This window comes from Peromyscus leucopus, chromosome 19 (assembly GCF_004664715.2).
Source record: "Peromyscus leucopus breed LL Stock chromosome 19, UCI_PerLeu_2.1, whole genome shotgun sequence".
Classification (NCBI taxonomy): Eukaryota; Metazoa; Chordata; class Mammalia; order Rodentia; family Cricetidae; genus Peromyscus; species Peromyscus leucopus.
This window is the reverse complement of record NC_051079.1, coordinates 31,168,837-31,192,085: the sequence shown is the minus strand read 5'-3', so window position 1 is coordinate 31,192,085 and position 23,249 is coordinate 31,168,837. Positions and strand designations below refer to the sequence as shown.

Here is a 23,249-nt window from a genome sequence, read left to right as displayed (position 1 = left end):
TAAATGAGTCCTACTCAATAAGAGTATGCTCACTCGGTTAGTGAAGTTTTAAATGGAAACTGATCTTGCTTTATTTCTAAAAAAAAAAATACTAATTCTGAAATCTTGGGGAAATGAAATAGAGTGGGAGTTGGTCAGTCAAGAGCATGACTGTCTAGAGAGTGTGAAGTATTAAACATGGCTGAAATATCAGGTGTGTGACAAAGATAACGTTAGACTGAGTTCAGTAGACATACCCTGGCACCCTAATAAGTAAAACCTACAGCTCTGGGTGATGGGCTAAAAAGGGATTTTTCTATTAATAACACACACACACACACACACACACACACACACACACATTGTGAATAAGAAAGTAGGTTTTTGGAAGCCCTGTGAATAAAAGCACCTGCCACTAAGCCTGACAACAAGTGTTTGATCCCTGTGCCCACGTAGTGAAAAGAGAGAACTGACTCCAGCAAGTTGTCCTCGGGCCTCCACCTTGTGCCACACATCTGTGCCCACACACATACACACAAGCATACAAGCACATGCATGCATGCACAAACACAGAATATAAATATGTAATTTAGGAGGGACTACAATGGGGTTCAAATCTCAACTCCCCTATGTAGCACAAATTGTTAGAAGGTCTTGTTAATAAAAACAAACCTGGAGCCAGGTATTGGGGTGAACCCTGAAAGATCAGAGAAGCACAACAAGCCACAGCTACCTCACCTTGCCAGTTCCTCAGCTGATCCTGTTTCCTCAAACTGGAAGCCTCTGTGTCCTCATCCGAATGGATCTCAGCTGAACTACTGCTAAAAGCCTAAAAGTTTAACCAGGCTCTAGTTCCTGGTTTTCACACCTTATATACCTTTCTGCTTTTTGCTATCACTTCTGGGATTAAGGGCATGAGTCATCATGACTGGCTTTGAACTCACAGAGATCCGGATGGATCTCTGACTTCAGAATGCTAGGATTAAAGGTGTGTGTGCCACCATTTTCTGACTTCTATGTCTATCTAGTGGCTGTTCTGATCTCTGACCCCAAATAAGTTTATTAGGGTGCACAATATTTTAGGGAACACAATATCACCACACCTCTAACCATTAATCTTCCAAACTGGGGCAAGTCACTTGAACACCACCCCCCACCCTCCACTCCTAAGGTGAAAGAATTGGAGTGCTAATTAAATGACATAATGTAAAACCCAAATCACAGCCTCTGGCCAGAGGAGAACACATTCATTGGGTGAAGATGGAAACAGACCTGGGAGAAGAGGTACACACAGGGGGTCTCGTCCTGTGCCTGGGATATAGTAAAGCAATTTTTCAGTAAGTGACATTTTCAGAGAGCAACTCTGCCTTTTGAATCTGCAGTAGTAGCATCTCCCTAAGAATGAAAGCACTTAACACTGAGTCAGTAGCTCATTCATTTCAGTTGAGTCTTCTTCATGACAATCCCAGTCCTTTCCCTGTACTCATTGCACAGTAAGGAATGTGCAGCCAAAGTTTCCACTAAAAACTGACTTCCTGGAAGGCACATGCACAAATTGCTTGGACTGTTGCTGGCACCGTCACCCTGGTCTGGCCATTGGTAAATGTCTATCAATCAAGGAGGAGCATGCAAGGGATTCTTTCCACCTCTGACAGACTTGTTTCCGTGAGAGAGGAACAGCAGTGAAAGCTGCTCAGCAAAGACTATAAGCAGGTCAGACTGACCCTGTGGATGCGCTCTGGTGGTAATTGCACATCACTTCAAAGTGATACAGGTGAGCATCCATCTGTTTGGTAGGCAGACTGGCAGCTAAGAGAACAAAGCCCTTTCTGCGCCTGGCTTCAAAAGAAATTGAAGGTGGGGAGAGGAGGGAAGGGAGGGAGAAACAAAAGAAAAACAATGGAGTTTGATTTCCTCACACCTGCCACAAGGAGCTCTGAAACGCCGAAGTATGGGAGAAACTTAGTACTCTCTGGCCACCTTCCTCTTTGGGCCTAAGTGCAGGAAAATATATGTGTTGTAAAAATATACAATTTCAGTAATTTTCAGGTGTGGAGTTTGGGGACATTAAGTACAGTGCTAAATGTCTTGAGAGCCATGTTAAATCCTATGTGTAGATAGGGTTTCAACAACTCCTTTGTTACTGTCTTTTGGCATTGGGCAGGAAAGGAGCCTGTACAGATGTCCCTTTAAGTGTTAGTGGTGACAAGTCCTGGTTACAGGTTTGTCCCCCGATAAGTTCTGTGTTCACTTAGCAGTTCCACCCTGTTTCCTCTTCACCATTCTTTTCTCAACTGTTGAAGCATGTAAGCAATGCTATTACTCCTGCAATATTATGAAACTCCACCCCAATTGCTCCACTTCCTTTCCCATCCTCCCCTCATTCCTCTCTACCCTTCTCCTTTCTCTGCAGCCCTAGGGATTAAACCCAAGACCTCACAATGCTAGACAAGCACTCAGCTATGCATGGCCATGTATGTACACATGCCTACATGTGCGCTCTCTCTCTCTCTCTCTCTCTCTCTCTCTCTCTCTCCTCTCTCTCTCTCTTTCTTTGTCATTCTGTATAGCACAACTCTTTGAAGTATTTACTTACAATTGTCATCTCAAATTTCTCTCCTTCTGTTCTCTTTAAGTACACTCCCACAGGTCCACAGAAATTGTACTTGTCAAAGTTAAATGTGACCTTTACAGTATTACTGCGAAGGTGTATTCTAGCCTTTTTCCTTGGACAATATGACCCACTTCACGTTTCATTGTCATCCAGGACACCAAAATTTCCACCAACTTTTTTTTTTTAATGTTTATTTTTATTTTAAGTGTATGTGTGTTTACCTGAGTGTATGTATGTGCACTACATAGGCCAGAAGAGGGCATCAGAACCCCTGGAACTGGAATTAAAGATGGTTGTAAGCCACTATATGGGTGCCAGGAGCTAAACTCAGGTCCTCTACAAGGGCAGCCATGCCCTTAACTGCTGAGACATCTTTCCAGCCCCTTTTCTCATCTTTTTTAGAGATGAACGCCCCAAGGTTCTATTCTTTTCTCTTAATAAGCACCCTCCTTGAAATCTCATACCATCTTGTGCCTTTAAATATCATCTGAATGCTAATAATCTCCAAAGCCCTGAACTCCAGACCCTATTTCCAGCAGCCCACTCACCAGCTCTATTTAGAAACTCTCACATTTCCTATGCATGAAACTGAACATCTGCTCGCCCCTGCAAAAAGCCTGCTTCACTCACAAAATTCAGATCTCCAGTATGACAACTCCAAGGGCGAAGACCTTGAAATCACTCATTATCACCTCATCACCAAATTCCAACTGGTTGCCCTCAGCATGCATGCAGAATCTGGCTTCTTTCTGCCTCTACAGCAGCTGCCTTGACCAGACTGCCTCCATCTTTCTCCTGATGCATTACCTCATGCATTCCCTATGGCAGCCCTTCATACACGGCCTCACATCCCCAAACTGATTATCATAAAAGCCTACTGTTACTATATTGACAATTCCCCAGCAACCTTCCATTTGGTTTTATAGTAAAATGTATGTTACAAAATTTAGAGTTTTATTAATTTTTATTAAAATATGATTATATCATTTCCCCATTTCTTTTCCTTTCCTCCAACCCCTTCCATGTCCTATCCCTTGAATTCTCCCCATTCCTTTCACTTCCTCCAAATTGATTCCTCTTTTTCATTGTAATTGTTACATACACACATTATACATTGTAATTGTTACATACACACATTATGCATCCACGCACAAACATATAAATATAACTTGCTGTGTCCATCTGGTGTTGCCTGTGTGTATATAACAGGGCTGGCCACTTGATATTAGATAACCATTTGGGGCTTATCCCTGGGAAATACTAACTCTCCCACCCTCAGTGGTCATTAGTTGCCTGTAGTTCTTTGTCTACAGGTGGGACCTCATGAAAATTTACTGTTTCAACCATTTTTAAGTGTGCAGTTTGGTGACATCCAAGTATATTGGGTTGTTGTGCCCATTTCGCTCAGTCTAAGCCAAGGTGCTTGCTGTGGTATGCAAGAACTTGGCATGATCTGACCCCTCAATGTCCTGCCTTCATTTTCTCCTTCTTTGCCCTGCTCTGATTACCCATGACATATGCATGCTCCTTCTGAGGATCTCTCCCTGGCTCCTCAGTCTGGAACCCCTTGCCTGCTTCAGGCTGCCCCTTGAAGCCAGTCACTGACACCCTATTTGAGTTACCCTCCAGACTGGCACTGTTCATCTCCCTGTCAGTTCTGTTTGATCCTCACAGAACACAATATAAAATGTTACTTGTTCTCTCTGTTAGCTGCTGTCTTTTCCCCACAAGTGGAACATGAGCTCCACATAGACTGGTTTGTTTTTTGTTTTGTTTTGTTTTGTTTTAATTTTGTTAACTCACTTATCTCATTACCTGAAAGAGTGCTTGATACAGTTGGTGTATTTAAAAATCTGTTAGATGGATGGACGGACCAGTGAATGAATCTATTACCATTGATTCTTTCTTGATTTTTCTGTTTAATGTTTTTCACCATTATATAAACCATATTGAGTTGCATTTGACTTCCTGAAAAGTGAAATTTAATGAAATTTAATAAATTTCCAACTGTCGATGGAGATAGAAAAGCAAGAGGTGCAGCAGTTTCTTTCCTTGTGAATATTTATTAAAGGTTGGGTCCCACTGGTGATGAAATTGGCAATATTCATTCTATCTTCCTGTTTACCCTGTGTATCTGGTCTTGCTTTTAAAGTTAGAAAAGGTTATCTGAAGTAGAATAATATTTTATCATAGTCTTCAAAATGCTTCAACTTCTGGTCAGAAACAGAGACAATAAAATTCAAGTGATTTGTCAAAATGTTATTGGCATACTTGTTTCTAATATTTACTATTGAAAAACCACCTTACCATAATAGCATATGTATTAGCAGCCACAGCACCTTTATGTTGCCCTAGAAACCATGTTTTAGGGAGGAAACCCCAACTCATTTCTTACTGTTTTCATTCATTTCCTTTTTTTTTCTTTTCTTTTTTATTAAGAAAATTCTATTCATTTTACATACCAACCACAGATCCCCTCCACTCTCTCCTCCCACCCACCAGTCTTCCTCCCATCCCAGCCCCCATTCCCACCTCCTCCAAGGCAAAGCCCCCTGCGAGGAATCATTTCATTCATTTCTTTAGAATTTAAGAAGGAATGTACTGGACCTAATGGTCAATTGCCTTTTCTGTGTACATTAGAAATCTCTTAAATGCAGGGATGGAGCAGAGATGTGTCACTTCAAGCTGCAACAGAGACTTCTCATTGCTCTTTAAGTGAAAACTGGGATTCATAGTCTATGGTCCTAAATCCTCCATTGCTAGCGTCTTTGAAAAACCCCTCCCCCTACAGTTTGTGTGTGTGTGTGTGTGTGTGTGTGAGAGAGAGAGAGAGAGAGAGAGAGAGAGAGAGAGAGAGAGAGAGAGAGAGAGAGAGAGAATGAATGTGGGAGCCAGAGGTCAACATTAGTTGTCTTTCTCAGTCCCTCTTTGTCTTACATTTTGAGGCAGGATCTCTCACTGAACCTGGAGCTCACCTATTGGCTAGACAGCAAGCTCTGGAGATCCGCCTGCCTCTGCTTCCAACCCCCACCCTCGCATTGATGTTGCAGGAGATTTTACATGTGTGCTGGGGATCCCTACTAAGGCCCTCACGTTTGTGTGGCAAGCATTCACTAATAAGCCATCTTCACAGCCTCTCTTCAATGATTTTTCCCCACGTCTCAATCTACGATGACTTCTTAGTGCTCTGAACTGAATACACTCAAGCTAAAGGATCACTTGTGTTTGGGGGGAAATTTTCAGTGCATCCCCATAACCACAGCTCCATAACACGTAAAGAAGTCATTAAAGAGAGTCCTTTCTTATCACAGCCATGGGCTCAGAATTCACTGCCTGCCTTATCATCATCTGCCTGTCTTCTCTCGAAGGCCACTCTGTCTCGGTTCCTTTTCTTCCCTGTGTGTTTTTCCTGCTTGTGGCTCAAGGGACCCTGATCTATCTATCTGGTTCTATAGTCGTCATTCATTGTTCTAAATAAGACCACCTTTGGCCCCACAGACCTGAAAATTTCCTTGAGCATCCACCCAGTGTTTCTTTGTTACTATGCTTAGAACTTTCTTGTTCTCTATGGGATGGCTACTTTGGCATTGGCTCACCCATGGCAATCCACCAAAGAATGAAACATGGAGGGGCATCTGTCCTGTGCACTGCGGGTTTCTTGTGGGGTTTATAATGTTGTGCATGAGAGAGGCATTCAGATGATCCTAATACCGCTGTAATAAGTGCTAATGACATGAGATGATAACTTATGAAGGGGAAGTAAGAGGAGCAATGAGGCTGCAAATTAAACGGAACTGGCCTGGCCTTGGGAGAAGTCACACGATGCTTCCCTGGAAAAGTGATATTTGAGCCAGCTCTCAAATAGGGGAGTTTTAGCCTCCATGAAATGGACATCTTGTCTTACTGACTTCAGAGCATCTGGCACAGCACAATTTCTGACTAAAGAGGTGCCAAGCAAATGCCATAATAAGTGTGTTTGGGTGGCACAGTGCCTGGCTAGGAGCTACCTACCATCCTTTGTCCTTTTGGACTTTGAAGCCCCAGCAACAAAGAGGGTCAGCTGCAGATGCCCTGCATTGTTCAGATAACAGATCTGAAAGATTGGCAGGGTTTGCATCACCTGAGTAGTTAATTATTCCCCTGTGTTTTGGGAGAGTGGGTGACAGATGGAAGACACCTTGACAGCAGATTCCACTGTTCCCCACACAGGCTCTCGGGCAAGTCCGGACAGCTATCACTTTCCCAGTGCGTTTTTCTGCACTTAGAGACTTGTCACTGTGAAAACACCTCTACCCCATGGGGAAGTATCCTTCCATCTGTAGAGAAGATCCCTCTTCGGTCAGCCCACACATGCCTGTGTTGTCTCGCCACAGTTCATGCTGGAGATCTGGCCATCCTGGGGAAGCTGTGTGCCTTTTAATGGGAACAGCATGGTGCTCATGACTCACCTGCCTCCCACCATCTGGATTTTCACAGCTCAGCAAGCATGGAAAGCCTCTCTGCATATGAGCAGAGAGAGTAAAACTCCTGAGGAGGGCGTGGCTGCGTCCCTTTGAAGGCATAATTTTATAATGGACACCATGTGTAAATGGGAGTGGGCTTTCTCTCACAGCACTTTGCTTTCATATTTGCATGGCTGAAAAATATTACACCATCTCCACAGCAGGGAAAAGAGGAAACAAATCACACAGTATTGCTAATTAACCAAGTGGAACGGAAAACCGGTTGCATAGGAGAGTGAAATGAATGTGTGCACATGACAGGCAGAGGAAGGAGGTTTGGGGGCAAGGAGCCATGTTTTTCCAATTCAATTTGCATTAATAATCTGGCCCCGTGCAAAGAACTGAGGAAGACAGACAGAACAGCATACTTAGTGACATGCTTTTAGGGATAAGGTGTCGTAAAGCCCGAGGTTTAATCTTAAGCTCCACAAAAAGAAACAAAGAAGAATACTTCTCAATGCAAATAGCAGGGGAGTCATTCTAACAGTGACTTAAGCCATAGATAGTGTCAAGTGTTTCACAGGTTCAAACAGAGCTGTCCTGAGGAAGGTTTTAGCTACTCACTTGTCATTAATAATACTGTCCATGCAATATGTCCATGGGTCTCCAGCTGTCACATGCAGGCTCTTAGCATCTTAAAGTCCTCCCCTGCTATCCCATCTCCCATGATATATGCCACCCACATATCATGAACACATATAATCATAGACAGACATAACACATATATCACAAGAAGACACAGATAAGACACAAGAATAAAACCTTCCCCAGGGAGCTGGAGAGAAGGCTTAGCAGTTAAGGGTGTGGACTGCTCTGGAAGACCAAAGTTTAGCTCCCAGCACACCTGTTGGACAACTCCCAGCGCCTAGAACTCTAGCTCCAAGGGAATCTGATGCCTCTGGCTTCTACAGGCACCTGAACTCACATGCACATACCCACATACAGACACACACACACATGATTAAAAATAATAAAAGTGAATTTAGAAATGTAAACTTCCCTGGGAATCTTCAGTCTTACCCTGTGAATACTTCTTTTATCTCATTGGTCAGGTCTTGGTTACCTGACTATAAACAAGAATATCCAGACTTTTCAGCCTCTATAGTTGGACCATAGAAGGTAGGCAAGGAAGAAGCACTGAGTAGGAGCAACCTAGCAAGAATCTCTACATTTCACACTGTCTGCCATTATTGAGCCTGGAGGGCAAGAGCAGACTGTCAGTTCACGCTGCTAATTGCACTACTGTACACACTATTGACTAAGGACACAATTGTGATATGATGCTTAGGAATGAAACTACTGGACACTGCTCCTTGTGGTTTCCTGTGAGAGAAAGACTGGCATTAGTTTAAAGTTAAAACCAGTGTGGACACAGTTCATGATACTTCAATTAAAGAAAAGGGATTCCGTTTCCCCAGACACAGTTCATGTAACAGATATCAAGCCTGGGTTCGACAGGAATTGTAAAGCAGAGACTGCAAGAATGTAGCTTGTAGCTTGCCCCTTGTTGGACCATAATGCACTATTTCAGTTACCAAAGCTTACTCAAAAAAAAAAAAAAAAAAAAAAAAAAAAAAAAAAAAAAAAAAAAAAACCTGACCTGAAAACATGAGTGCTGATTTAAGACTGAGAACCAAGACTGGAAAAGGAGACCACAGTCTCACAGAGACAGAAGTAATTGATTCCCATGGAAAGCCTAGAACTTCCCATTTGTTTAATGCCCCACAAGACCATGGCCAGTCTAACTAGAGATCTCTATGAGGGGATAGCAAGGGTGCACATGCCCATTCTCCTGATGGCCCCATGACCAATGAGGCAAGACACCTCACCTATAGTGATGCTCCTCCTTTTTTTTTTCCTATACAAACCTAGCAACTGCCACCATTTCACCACTGTGGTATGCTGTGAGGTGCATTTTCCATCCTTCCCAACATCTGTGTCCGAAGCAAAGATACAAAAACAGTCCAGAGCAGACTTGATCACCAGGAGGACAGCCCAGACTTGTGTGGGCGGGTCTGGATGGGCGATACAGTAGGGCAGATGGCCCCCTATCCCTGGAATGCGTTTTAGATAAAAGATAAGGCTTGACTACATTACCTATTGATTTCCATCCCCGTGATTGATGTTCAGAGGCAGTAGCAGTGACCCAGTCAGTACAATGACTCCACCAGTGGACTCTAGGACTCTCTGAGTCTAAGCTGTATTGTTCTTTGATCAAAATGCCACTCCAGTCCATCTGTCACCCAATCACACACGCACCTCTTTTGACCAGGTGGTCTCTCCTGATTCCAGCCAGGTTTGACACTGTGGGAGACTAGGTCATACTCTCAGGGCTCCCTGTTTCCCTCAGCCTCCCATCTTGTGAATACAACTGCCAAGTCAATATCTATTGTTCAGGTAAATGGAGACTTGATGTAGTAAATTACTAGTGTGAAACTTTTGTGAGATGCCCAGATTGATCTTTAAAAGAAAAAAGTCAGTCTTCATGGGGCCAATTGAGCTGGAAACAGGGTTAGCAGGCCACCGTGTTGTGGAAATTAAATCAGCACGAATAGATGGGGAGCACGACCAATCTCATACCACACTGGGTTTCCTTTAGAAACCTTTTAACCACATTTGACCCCAGTCACTGTTTGGGGCTCTGTTTCTCAGTCACTGTACACCTTATTACCACCCGTATAGAAATCACATATAGAGTCTTGAAAAACCAAAAAAAGAAAAAGAAAAAAATTAGAGAGAAAATACTTCAGGTTTTAGTTTTTTACTCAGCAGAACAATTAGATTGAAATGAAATTTAATGCAATATTGAGTCATCTTATAAACTTATCTATGGTGAAAGTCATAAGGCCTGGGAAGGACTGATTTCTGTCAATCATGATTTGAGATAAGGTTGCTATTGCTAACTTAATTTGCTAGCTTACAGTTGGGCCTAGTTCCCATTCTTTCTGGGCTCACAGAAGTTCCTCTGTCTTGAGTAGCATAGGTCTACTCTCTTAATAGCATGTTTCAAACACAAGAGAATGGGCATCTGTAGTCCTGGTATTTTGAAATCAGAATGTGAAGGTGATTCATGAGTTTTCTATCAATTATTAAGCACTCATAGATGGAGATAAGTAGAGATGGATGGGACAGTGAAGTCTTCCAGCTATACGGTGATAAATGAGTCAGGAAACAGGAAGGTTCAAAACAGATATCAACTGAACCGCAGCAACCTCTTATACCTACCAGCTTGGCTGATCAGATTCAAACTTTAAAGTCTTTGTAAGAGGACAGAGGAATTGCATGTTCCTGCTGTTCAAGTCACCCTTTCTCTTGCAAGGTTCTCAAGGAAGATAGAGCCCTGAACAATGGGGGCAACTGCAAAACAAATAAGACATGTTTTATGGTCTAGGGCAATACCTTTTATTCCATAATGAAGGGTTCTAGTGGTGCTGGCTGGGGTCGTGTGGTTTGAACTTGACTCCTGCCCTATCTTTGGCTATTTATATTTTTTAAAAAAAGACATTTCAGCGTCTGGGTAGAACCATGTATTTCCAAGTAGCTTTTGCTTTGCTGAGAGTGGCCCTTTCTTGACAGATGAGCCAGGGCTCACATTCAAAGCGCTACTTAACCGTGTTGATGCCTAGCTTCACTCAAAGGAAAGAGCTCGTCTTGAGCTCCCAGAGGAGAGGGTCCGCAGCCCACCATCCAGAGTTCTGTGTGTTAACATTGCTGCCCAAGGCAAGGGGCATGAACTGCCCAGAAGCAGAACCTTAACTCAGCCCCCGTGAGCCAGGCATAGCGGCACACACCAGTAATCTCAGCACTCCAGAGGCTGAGGCAGAAAGATCACAAGTTTGAGGCCAGCCTAACCTGCATGGCGAGTTCAAGGCAAGCCTGAACTACATATTGAAGCCTGTCTCAGACAAAACGAAACAGAACAACAACAACAACAACAAAAAAAAAAAAAAAAACACAAAGAAGATGAAGTTGGCACTGTTTGTTCCAGGCTAGGTCTCCCCACCACCTTGTCATTGTTCACATGTACTCTGTCTGTCTTCTCTCTCTCTCTCTCTCTCTCTCTCTCTCTCTCTCTCTCTCTCTCTCTCTCTCTCTCTTTCAGTGTTTAAACGGTTTGAGAGTCATGATTCATTACTTAGTACTTGACAGAAGCTCAAAAGTGAAAAGAGACAGCTGAGCCCACCTTATGTTCTAGGCAGGTCAGGAAGCTATTTCTGTCCTCACTGAAAGGCCAGAAGCTGTAGGGACGTCAACAGCACACACTAACACTCAGTATGTCTCCGAGAGGGCATTCTAAGGCAACGGCAGACAGTTAACAGCTAGCTCACTTCTGTCCTCCAAGCAAAGAGTAAGTTGTCAAGATGCAGGAGCTATAAGGAAGACAAGTGACTAGATGCTGCGTGCGAAGTGGCAAGTTCTCCAGCCATGCTGGGCTCTGCAGTGCCTTACTCGGGGGTGTCTGTTATATGAATTGACCTTCCAAGCTTACATCAAGGGCTTAGCAACCACACAGCTTATTCCGTGCTTCATTTCCTGAGAAAATGGATTTGATTTCCAGTGTAGATCAAGAAGGAATGAGGTTGACTTATCTAAGTGAAGATAGTTATGAGCCAGAAGTCATAGACACTTGACCCACAAACCATACACAACCATAAACAAGATTTGTATGTGGAGGGGATATGCCTGTGTGAGCATGGTGTTTGTCTAAGTGTGTGATACACAGCCCCATACATCAGAGGTTGTCATTCGATGGCTTCCTCTCTCTCTCTCTACCTTTTAAAATATATATTAAAATTATTATTTGACAATTCCGTACATGTGTATAATGTATTTCCATCACACACACCCTCTCATTGCTCTTGCTTACTCCCTCCCACTCCTCCTGAACCCCTCCCCTTCCTTATTTCTTGAGACATTGTCTCTCACTGAACCTGATGCTCACCAAGTGGCTAGACTAGCTGGCCAGTGAGATCCCAGAATCTTCCTGTCTCTACCACCTAGCACTGGGATTGGAGATGGGCGCTGTCACCCTCTGCTTTTGTTTGGCTGATGGGAACCCAAGTTCAGGTCCTCACACTTGCACAATAAGTGCTTTACCCACCAATCCCTCTCCTCAGCCTACAGACAAGATTTTCTTTAACAGCCCTGAGCTTGGCGGCACACACCTGCAATCCCAGATCTCAGGAAGAGGAAGCATGAAGATGTCCAGTTAGAGATCAGCCTGGATATATATCTGATGTCAAGTCAAACCTGGACGACCCAGAGAGGCCTTGTCACATAACAGAAAAAAAAAAGTTTTTATTGTCATATGTTGAAAAGAAAATATATCGTCAGTATATAGAATTTGAGATGTTTATATTAAGACATAGATATCTGGGTGCTAATTCCTCCAAGGCTGCAGACCTCAGACAGCATCTACCATTTTACACTTGTTCCTTAAAAGAGACTATTTTATCCGTGTTCCTTGCCCAGTAGAGTTTGAACTGACTCCTAATAGAGCCAAAATAAAACTTACACCTTATTCTCTCTACTTCCACACAAAGGGTGAGAATTAAGAATACTTTCAGATAAGGAAAAGACGCTGTATGTCAGGTGGAGAATTTTATGCTGCTTATCTGACTAAAGCTGACACGCCAAGAGCATCCTAAAATGATAGCACACAAGCAAGATGTGAGACTTGAGTTCGTTGGAACCATTGCCATGACTTTCCACCTTACCCTGCCTTTGCCATCATAGGTTTGAGCTTCAGCCAATCCTCCGTCCGAGGCCATAATCACAACTCTTTGCCTCTTTTATTCTTCCTCTCCTTTCTCTTGGATGTTCTCTCCTCCTTATCTCTAAGCTCGCTTGCTCTCTCCGGTTGTTGAAGCCGTGTGGTGGAATGATTGTGGTAGAATTAACCCAGTCATTTTTTTTTTTTTCTAAAACTAGCCCTAATAAATCCAGTCATGGGTAATTCACCTGGCCTTGGGCCTCAGGGATGACCAGCATTCAAGCTGACATTCCTTTTGCAGTTACCTGTGCTAAGTCCTGGTGCCTGCACCTTTTTCTGACCTTGTGACGCTGCTTTCCAGTACCTCGTCTTGGAGAAGGGTGTGCTCTGCAGAGGAAGCTTTATACAAGAGTGGGGAGAGCCCTGGTGAAGTCGGAGCACTAGTAGAGTAGCCCAGTGATCCCTGTGCTCTCTCTTGTGATCAGCATCAGCACCAACATCCTCAGCCTGCTTCCCCGATGCTCGGCCCTAACCCCCCCCCACCACCACCACACTGACACCTGTTTGGGGAGACCTTCTTGAATGAAACAGGGGCCTGTGGATAGTGAAAATTTGCCAAGAAAACTGCCATTTCCATGAGGGGAAAAAAAATTTCACTTTCTCTTCCATAAAATAAAGGGTGTGAGCATGCCTTGCCCCTCTGTTCGCCTCAGACGTTCCCGGAGCAGTGGGGGCACCTGGGAAATTCACTTTCCCAACTGCTGCTTCAAGTGGTACTTAAAATGCAGAACATAAAACCCCGTAAATTCCACCGCACAGCCAGAGCCCTAAGCCCTTAAATGCACAGAAAAGTGTGTCTATTATCTACCCTTTCAGAGTAAGTGTGCAGTTACTTAAATTGCCTTTGTCTTCTTCTTCTTTTCAGCTGACATTATCTCTACGGTAGAATTCAACCACACAGGAGAGTTACTAGCGACAGGGGACAAGGGGGGTCGGGTTGTAATATTTCAGCGAGAACAGGAGGTAAGTGTCAGCCAATTGGAAATTCTCATTTTCTCCCCTTTTTAAGAGGAGGCCTCCCACTGTGCCTTAATCCTCACGTGTCTGCCGCCCTTAACCTTGCCTGCCGCTTTGCTCACCAACGTAAAACTGCCAAAAAGTCATTAGCTTCCACAGTTCTTAAGTTCAGACTCACAAAAGCACCTCAGAGAGGGTTCTCCCTGGGCAGGGCCTAATCCTTCTGCATCGTGAACGTTGGGAAACAGCAGCTGTTCTCGTCTGACCTGCCCAATTCCACAGGTGCTTGTGGAGGAGCGAACTCCAGCTGTTGTCTTGGGATCTCTCCTCCGGGTGTTGAAATTCAATCTCCCTTCATTTCAGGTACTGCCAGAATACATAGGAGAGGGAAATAGCTTTATTTGACAACAGTGGTAGAGAGGGCATGTTGGGTCAATAGAGAAGAAAATGATGCTCAGCCTACCAAAGGGGTGAAATCCTCCAAAAGGGCTTCTCGGCCCAGCAGAGATGGCACGTTAGTGTGGGTCCCTGGAGCTGGGTATGTTATATCATGCCATGTCCATGGCTGGTTTCTTCCCGAGGCTTGGGTTCCACTAGAAATCCTCTCTTCTCCACATAAATTGAGGATGCTCCCCCTCCCCCAGGCCTGTTTCTGTTTTCTCAGAATGGAATTACGGCCCGGTTTGCTTTCCTTGCCCTCTCCTGGCACACGCCCTTCCTTCCAGTGGGGTAGTCTGTGTTCTAGCGACTCTCCCATCTGCCACTGTCTTCCTCTGAGATTCACTGGGCACTGGGGAGGTGTGAGGGGGGCCCAGTGTTAAGAGGAAGGCTCCACAAGAGACTTCCCTAGCAATTTAAAGCCTGCTTTGTGCCTCCAAGACATTTGCATTACACCTCCCCCTCAAAAGAGGAAAGCCTCATTTAGGGGTGATATATTTGGTAATTGCACATTATTTGCAATTAATTTCTATAAGGACTTCATAATCCCTTGGGTTTCTGTGTAAATTCAAGTGCTCGGCATTAAATCAGGCACCCAGCCTATTACATTGGCCCCAGAAACATGAAAATGTAGTTGGCAAGTAAGAACTAAATCGCTCTTCGTGACCTGGAATTTTTCCTGCTTTTTCCAGAGCTGCCTGGTGCTAATTGGTCTGGCACATGCTACACACACTTGACAGCCTGATTTGGATGGTAGCAAATCAACCCTCTTAGAAATTTTTTGTTAAGGTAGACCAGTCCTCTGTGAGTAACCAGAAGAGTGTCGAGGATGTCAGCATCTAAAGTCCTTTGAAAACTGATTTTCAAATCTCCAATTTAAAAAAAAAAAAAATCCAATTAGGTTCACAGCTATGATTAAGGGGAACTGGGAGAGCTATTTAGCATAAATTACCCAAGGCTGCATGTTGCCAGTAATATTCCACCCCACATTTTCTGCTAGCTATTTATAGGTTTCACCTATTTTCCTATACTGGGAGATTTGGGAAGCCTGACTCATTAGGAGAATGATGGGGGGGCACACCTTCCAAAGCAGTATGGGTGAGTTCACTGGAACATAAATGCCTGTGAGGATGATGAAGGGGTTCAGTGTTAAGCTTCAACGGAGTTCATATGGCATACATGGCTTGCCTGACAAAAGCCATGTGACATCATTTGGGGCCAGTGACTCTTAACTAGTATTGTCACTCCAAGAAAAAATGCTCCAAAGGACCTCCTTCTTCAGTGTCTGCACACCTCTGGGCTCGGCAGAAGTACCCTCTTCTGGACAAGCTGAGATATGCCTTTGGGTGTCCTGTGTCCATCTAAAATCATATATTTTAAATTGAGTCTTTTCTTTTAAAAAAAATCAAACTTTGATTTAAAATATGTTTAATGAAACCCAAATTTTAATTTTTGAACAGATTTTCAAAGCTAAGTCTCAAGACTTTAGGTAACATGGTTCCAAAGTACCTGCAATACAATCTTCCCTCCTGTGGCTTTCTCTTTGTCTCTTCAATAGGCTTTTCCTCCTCTTCACCTTTTTTCCATAACTGCAGGCCCTTGGCTTTGTGTTCCAGTGTCTCATCATTTATTTAGTTCCTGCTGTTTGCACTTTGCATAATTAGTGCAAGGGGAAAGACATAGGTAAAGCCCATCATTCTCCTCAGGAGGCAGATGGCATTCATGTACAGATGGCCCTCTCATCACTATACTGGATAAAAATGGAGGTGGGAGGGACTGGTGCCCAAATCTGCTCCACGAGTGCTGTGTGACCTTAGAAGAGTCATTTATACCTCTGAGCCTCCGGGGTTCATCTCCCAGCTCTACCCACATCTCAGAGATTCTGGAACCATTGAAAGTTGCATTTACTACAGTTTTGCGCCTTTCATGGGGATTGATATAAGTATGTGTGAGCATCACCATGGAATGGGCCACTCAGCATTTCCTGAAATGCACAAAGATTCGAATATTAGATCTTCTATTTGTATTGATTGCAAAGTCTTGGCCTATTTTTTTGACAAGGTTTCTCTGTATAATAGCCCTGGCTATCCTGGAACTCTTTGTAGACCAGGCTGGCCTCAGACTCACAGAGATCCACCTGCCTTTCTCTCCTAAGTGCTGGGATTAACCACCATGCCTGGCAGCTTCTGTTTCTATGTAAATGTTGTGATATACACTTTGTGTTAATATAGTTTAAATATATAATTTATAAATGTGTGTGTGTGTGTGTGTGTTTCTGTTATTTGCCAACAGAGTGTGTGCTTTGGGGACCAGTAAATTAAAGCTGGATCTACGGCTGCCGTGATCTTGGCCTCCCCACTCAGTGATGCAGCCTGCCAGTCCACCCCTGATGGCTTTGCTCAAAGGGAAAAAAAAAAAGAGTTGGCGCTTGCTTTAAATGGTTTAATTTTCTGTGTGTGTTTTACCGTCCTACAGAGTAAAAACCAGGTTCATCGTAGGGGTGAATACAATGTTTACAGCACATTCCAGAGCCATGAACCCGAGTTCGATTACCTGAAGAGTTTAGAGATAGAAGAAAAAATCAATAAGATAAGATGGCTCCCTCAGCAGAATGCAGCTTACTTTCTTCTGTCTACCAACGGTATGTGGAGGTGATTTTCTTTTTCCTGTTTGACATTTTCAGAGACAGTCAATCAGACCTGTGAGTCTCTCTTAGCCTTAATGTTCCTCCGACCCTTGTGGGCTTGTGAGAAACTTAGAAACCCTGTTTGCAAGATGCCTAGAAAAATCCATGGTGCACACAGAGTTGAACTCAGTAAATAGTAGCTATTCTTTTTATAAATAACAAATTTATGACCCAATTCTAGTGGAACCCGTTATCTGCAGTTTCCTAATGTAGATTGCTTGCAGGTGTTTGGGGAGTGTGACTTCCTGTCTTAAGATTCATCACATGTTATTCTGGGAATGCATTTCAGGAAACTTGAAACGCTGTCGGCATTTTGAAAAATAGTTATTAATCCCTGAATATATTTTAGGGTCTGCAAAACAGATGTCTGTGTATCCGAGAAAATCAAGTTTTGAGCTGGGAGCACAAGACCAGAGGAGCTAGGGATGCTCCCCAAAACTGATCAAGAAACAGTCCTATATGCCTTCAAACTCTCCATGTCCTATAGGTTTAGGGAAAATTGATATCAACAGAAAAGAGGAGACAGTAGCAGTTGAATAAAGCCTGGTCACATATTCACTCCATGAGTGAGGTTGCCTACATTCCAGGATTTTAAATGAACCCCTTTCTGGGGGGAAAAAGCCAGCTTGGAATTCAGTCACTACTGAAGAATGCTAATGGGAAAAGATAATAAGACGATTCAGACAGAAAAATTAAAGACCATTGCCCAAGCAAAGAAGTTGAAGAATGATTCATTTCATCATGTGTGTGAGCCTATGATGAATATATGCTTGAATATAACTTAAGATTCTCATATCAAGTGCAGAAAAATGCAAGCAATGTCTATAATACAACCAAGCATATACTCTTTTTAAAGAAGAGAAAGACACACAGCAGAAGGCTTTCCATTGCTTATCCTTGACTGTGCATGGTGGGTCACTTGTAAATTTGTTCCTTTTGCCATTTTAATTTTGAAAGTATATACAGTGAGACATATGTCAATCGTATAGAAAAGAGAGAGAGAGAAAGGGTAATACAGATGATCTCCCAATCTCTCAAATATAAAGCCAGTATATAGATCTAAACTGTGACAATTCTAGATCAGCTGTTTGGGAGTTACTCAAGCATGCCTCAATATGATCAGATCTCTACATCTCTGCTTTTTTTTTAAGATTCCAATTAATTTCATTCCTTCTGGTAACTGTATTTATTGTTCTGTTTACTCTTTGCAACCCTGATCTCTTGGAGGCCAAATCACCTCATCTTATTTCTATTTATTCTCTTGTGATTTTTTTCTGTTCAAGTCTCTCTCAGAGACTTTGTTGTCACAACTACTGTGAAAGAGACTTATGGTGGTTTTGATGTAATTATTTCAGTAGCGGAGAAGTGTCTGATTGTCCTCCATAGCTAGATTACATTATATTATGAAATTTAGCCTATTGATTATTGCAATAAAATCCAAAGGCTTATTAACTACTTTGTAGGGGTGGGGGATGGGAAAGAAAGTGAAATTCAATGAAGATTAATTATATAGCATAATGTTCTGTTAATTGAGTTTTTAAATAGTTTTTTGATTAACAAGGATATTATCTTCCCATTTGGGATGCTATTTCACATGCCAATTGCATCTCAAAATGACTCTTCTAAGAAAAATCCCCATGTTCTTATGCGGTTTTCTTTTCTATACTAATATTAAGGTTGAAAATCTCCCCCTGAGCCAAATAGGTTAACATTCAAAAATTAATGGAAGACAATGGGAATTACCACATAAAAGAGAAAATGAAGATAAATGACAAGGTTGTGCTTAAAGCTGCCACAAGTGATGATAAACTACTCGAGAACTAGGCAGAAGAAAGAAAAAGCCATTTCTCATATTAACAGCCGCATGTTCCTTAGAGTTTTTTTTTCCCCCACAAAGCTCCAAGATTCTGAGTCAAATGAAAATGCTGTGATAATAAAGTCAAGTGTGACCCCAGGCAACACAACCTTGGGGAACTGGATTGAATTCTCCATCAATTATCTTTTTGGAGGGAAAGGGTGCTTATCTCATTAGTTGAGTATAGTTACTAATTCTGCTAGAATATGTTTTTAACTTCATAGCTTTCAAAGAAAAATAAAGCTAGCATTCTATTGTGAAATAGACCTTGAAGTTAGTTGCCACACAAAGACACATTGTTCTGTTTGGGTACTTCTCCTGCCTGGCTGCTCATGGTGAGAAAAGCAGGAGAGTGTTCTGGTGTTTATTGTGAAAACTTTAAAAGACACAAAGCAAAGATTATGTGTGTTTAGGTACAGAGAGAACTACTGTTAGTGTCTTTTAGAGAAAAAGAAAAAGATGTGAATAATGTGCTTAGTAACAAATTTTAAGCCAGGTTTTTTAATTTAATATAGCACCAAGAATATTTTCCTAACCGATATTTTATTAAAATACCATATGATTTTTTAATGACTGCATATTACTTCCTTGTATGATTTGATTCTTCTGTGTTTTAGTGACTGCGTATTATTTCCTTGTGTGATTTGATTCTTCTGTGGCCTAATAAGTCTCCCACTATTAGGCTTTTAGTTGTTAACACATTCTTACTACAAATTATGTATCCTGTAGTGTATTATATTTTATGTAATAGATTATGTAAATACAGTATATGGATAGCTGTTGATATAAATATACAATCAGGTCAAATACAGATATCACCTGTATAGCATAGTGCTTGTTAGAAAGTGCTTGGTAAGCAAGGAAATAGGAAGACTGCAAGAAATGGGCACAGTAATCACAGTCTAAGTTTTTCTTTTCTAACCTTTCTGCTCATTCTCACTTTCCAATTACAATGGCATGTACCTCTTATATAGTAAAAGGAGGAAAGTGATTAAATATACAACTTAGTGTACATAATGTCATTATAGTCCCTTGCCCCCACAATACTGCATACAGAAAATGCAGGAGTATACACCAGAGATGGTCATGGTAGAGCATACCTTCAATTCCAGCACTAGGCAGGCAGATGAAGGTATCTCTAGTCCAGGACAGCCAGAGCTACATGGGAAGATCCCATCCAAAAATCAAAAAGAATATATACAAAATATTGATCATGGGTTATCCCTAACTGGAGATCGTATAGGCAACTTTTATCCTTGTGATTTACCTGTGATTTCTATTTTTCTATATGGCAATTTGTCATTTATAATATAAAATGCCTTGCAAATAACTAGATTTGAACACATTTCAAAGCCAAGAAACAGAAAGTATTTGGAAGTGAAATCCACTGGCTTAGCTTGCTCTCAGCCACAGCTGATAAGGAGCAAATCAAATGACTATATAAATATGGCCCATGTTTAACTTTCTCACTCTAAAAAAGCAACTTCACGTGAACAGGATCTCAAGAGAACTTGGAACAAGAGGGATGTGAGCATAGAGCTAGCAATTTCTAAATTAAGCCCACAGCTGGGAAAAGCTCTCCTCCCAGCACAAGTCGAAGTCAGCGCATAGATGAGAATACATGGATCCCGCAAGGAGCAGCCTCGCCAAACATGAGGCTATAGGCTTGGAAGCCCAAATAATACCCAGGTATATGGAGATGGGTTTTTACTAAAATATCCCCATTGCTGCTGAAAGCCCACAACATAGTACTTTGGAGACCTCTTAAGGACAAGACATGAAGTCGTGAACTACTGTGAGGTCATGTGCCTTTGCTCCCAACAGCAGCCCTCCCAAGTGTGAAGAAGTAAGGAAGTGATAGTGTGGAGCCTGGTAAACAGTGAAGAGATGAGATGGGACAGGAAAAACCAAGGAGTCCCATTAAAAACAGTTAGAGGGACATCTGTTCTCCCCAGGAAAGGAAAAGTTTCATCCTTGTGGGATGAAGATCAAGACAAGAGTGTAACCCGTTATTACTACAGAGTTGTGGCTCAGGCATGCCAGGTCTAACAACAACTGCTGTTCTGACACCATTGGGAGAAGCCCAACCACAGTTAAACATGCTGATCCATTTCATCCCAAGACCCTCACAAGAAAGATAGCATTTCTACCAGTTTATGAATAAAACGGGATACAGAGTGACAACTTTGTAATATTGACATTTGTGGATGTATGTATCCTGAAGCTGAGATTTAAGTGAGCATTCTGCCCTTCCTTGTTTCCTCAAGATCCTTCTCCAGGACTGCTTTGTATGTGCCTTCTCACAAGGACCAAAGGATCGTAGTCCTTGGCCATGTGGCTATTGAATGAAAGAGACAGAGAGAGGGAGAGGGAGAGAGACGGAGACAGAGAGACAGAGGGAGAGAGAGAGAAAGGAGGGTATTAATCTTCCTAGGTATGGTGGAAGAGAAGATTTTTTGTAGATATGAGAGAGAAAACAGCCAGAGGGCAGAGGCAGAGACATCTGGGAGAATCCAGAATGAACATGCAGACTAAGCCAGGCCATGTGAGGAGAGAGGAAGAGTGAGAGCTAGAGAGGAGGAGTCACTGACCAAGAGATGGCAGCCCGGGCCAAGAGATTGGCACAGCCAAAATGACTGAGTTATATAGGGGCCAGAGAACCTGAGGAGAAGGGCAGCCCAGCCCCAGGGCTGGAGAGTTCAGGATAGAAGTAGGGTATTCTAGCTAGGAGGACCCTATAACAGGTAAGGGCTCAAGGATGCTGGGAGAACCTAGCAGCCAGAGTCTGCTTTCATATGTTAATAGGCATCTCAGCTGTTTGTCCTGGATTTGAGACCTAACAGCTGTCTAAGGCAGTAAGTGGGAATGAGGCCCTACAGTATGGCACACCGAATCCTGTCCAATAGAGACAAGTACAGAGAAATCAAATGTGCCCCTGCTTTTCAGAAGGAAAGGTAAAGACAAGCACAGACTGCAATGTGTGATCTAATAAGGAAGGTGTTCGAGGCCATATGGCACACAGACAAGACCGGCTTAGCCGAAACATGTTTTCTAAAAATATAGAATTGAAATCCTGGGTACAGCATGCCTCACCAGTTTCCCAGAGCCCCAGTCCCCTCCATTAGTACCTTGAACTGTTAGCACCTGGAGACATTGGCGATCTCTATGCTATGGGAGAGGACCAGTGTCATCAAGGGATGCAAGAGGACAGTATAAACTATAGTATATAGTTTGGAACTGTCAGGAAGCAGCAAGAAGAGAAAGAGAGAGGATGGACGGGAGAGGAGAGGGAGGAAAAGGAGAAGAGAGAGAAGAGAAAAGAGAAGAGGAGACAGAAGAGTGGACTGACTGGTACTCAGGGCTTGGTATATGCTAGGCAACTGGGTTATGCCCCCAGCCTGATAAGAGCATTTTGCTTCATCTCTACATCATTTGATTTCCTTGAATATTACAAAAATACACTCTTATAGAGAGGAGATCCATTCACATTCAAACTAATATTTATTTGAGATGGACATTGATATTATTGAGCCTCAACTACATCCCAGGTACCACTAAATGCCGTAAGCACAGTGACAAACAAGACAAAAAACCAGAGATTTCCAATGACAGATAATAAATAACTGACCATCTTAGCCAACTGATATGGAAGTGTACTATGAAGATGAAAAGGAGGAGAGAAAAGAGGAAGAGGAGGTGGTCAAGGACAAAGAGAAGAAAGAGTGGAGAATTGTGATACAACCAGTTTTATGTAGGTTCTATATAAGCTTCTCTGAGGTTGGGGCATAAAAAAAAATGAGTGAGTCATGTAAAAAGGTCATGGGGACTGGGGAGGTAATTCATTGGCAGAGAATTTTGCTAGCATCTAAAGGCCCTGGGTTTAACCATAGGTGCCCGGTAGATTAGATTAGATAGATGGTAGATGGATGGGTGGGTGGGTGAATGGGTGGGTGGATGGGTGAGTGGATAGATAGATAGGTAGGTAGGTAGATACATACATAGATGGATGGATGGATGGATGGAAGACAGACAGACAGACAGACATCAAGCAAAGGGCTTTCCTGGCAGAAAGCACAATAGGTTCAAAGGCCCTGAGGCAGAAGTGTGCCTAGTGTCCTAGGCATAGAAAGAAGCCATGTGACAGTCGCATAGGGAGTTTGGGAGCAGGGTGGTCAGCAGTATGAGAGGGTTGAGGAAGTCAAGAGTGCAAGCTTACGAAGGGCTGTTGGGGGCGTGGTGAGGACAGTATCTAAGAAGGGTGGATGCTAGACATAGAGATGGTTACTGCCCAGAGCGATCATGAACATTAGATTAATTGTCCATGTACTAACAGTTACATGATGAACTCTGTATATGTGACTATTCTTATTCAACTCCAGTCAATAATTTGACTGAATGAGCCAAATTAAAATGCAAGGTATATGCTTAACAGTGCATCGTCAGAG

At 42.7% G+C, this 23,249-nt stretch overlaps 1 protein-coding gene across 15 annotated transcripts in view; it reads left to right on the top strand.

The window, feature by feature from the left end:
- The window catches only part of Ppp2r2b (protein phosphatase 2 regulatory subunit Bbeta), a 410,600-nt gene that overhangs the window by 301,400 nt on the left and 85,951 nt on the right, over positions 1 to 23,249 (top strand). For 10 of the 15 annotated variants that reach the window (XM_028881723.2, XM_037197121.1, XM_037197125.1 and 7 more), the window contains 3 exons: positions 13,734 to 13,831; positions 14,108 to 14,188; positions 16,739 to 16,904. In XM_028881723.2, coding sequence (XP_028737556.1) covers positions 13,734 to 13,831; positions 14,108 to 14,188; positions 16,739 to 16,904 — 345 coding nt within the window. The remainder of the gene's footprint in view (positions 1 to 13,733; positions 13,832 to 14,107; positions 14,189 to 16,738; positions 16,905 to 23,249) is intronic. The other 5 variants (XM_028881726.2, XM_037197128.1, XM_037197122.1 and 2 more) reach the window with 1 other exon arrangement.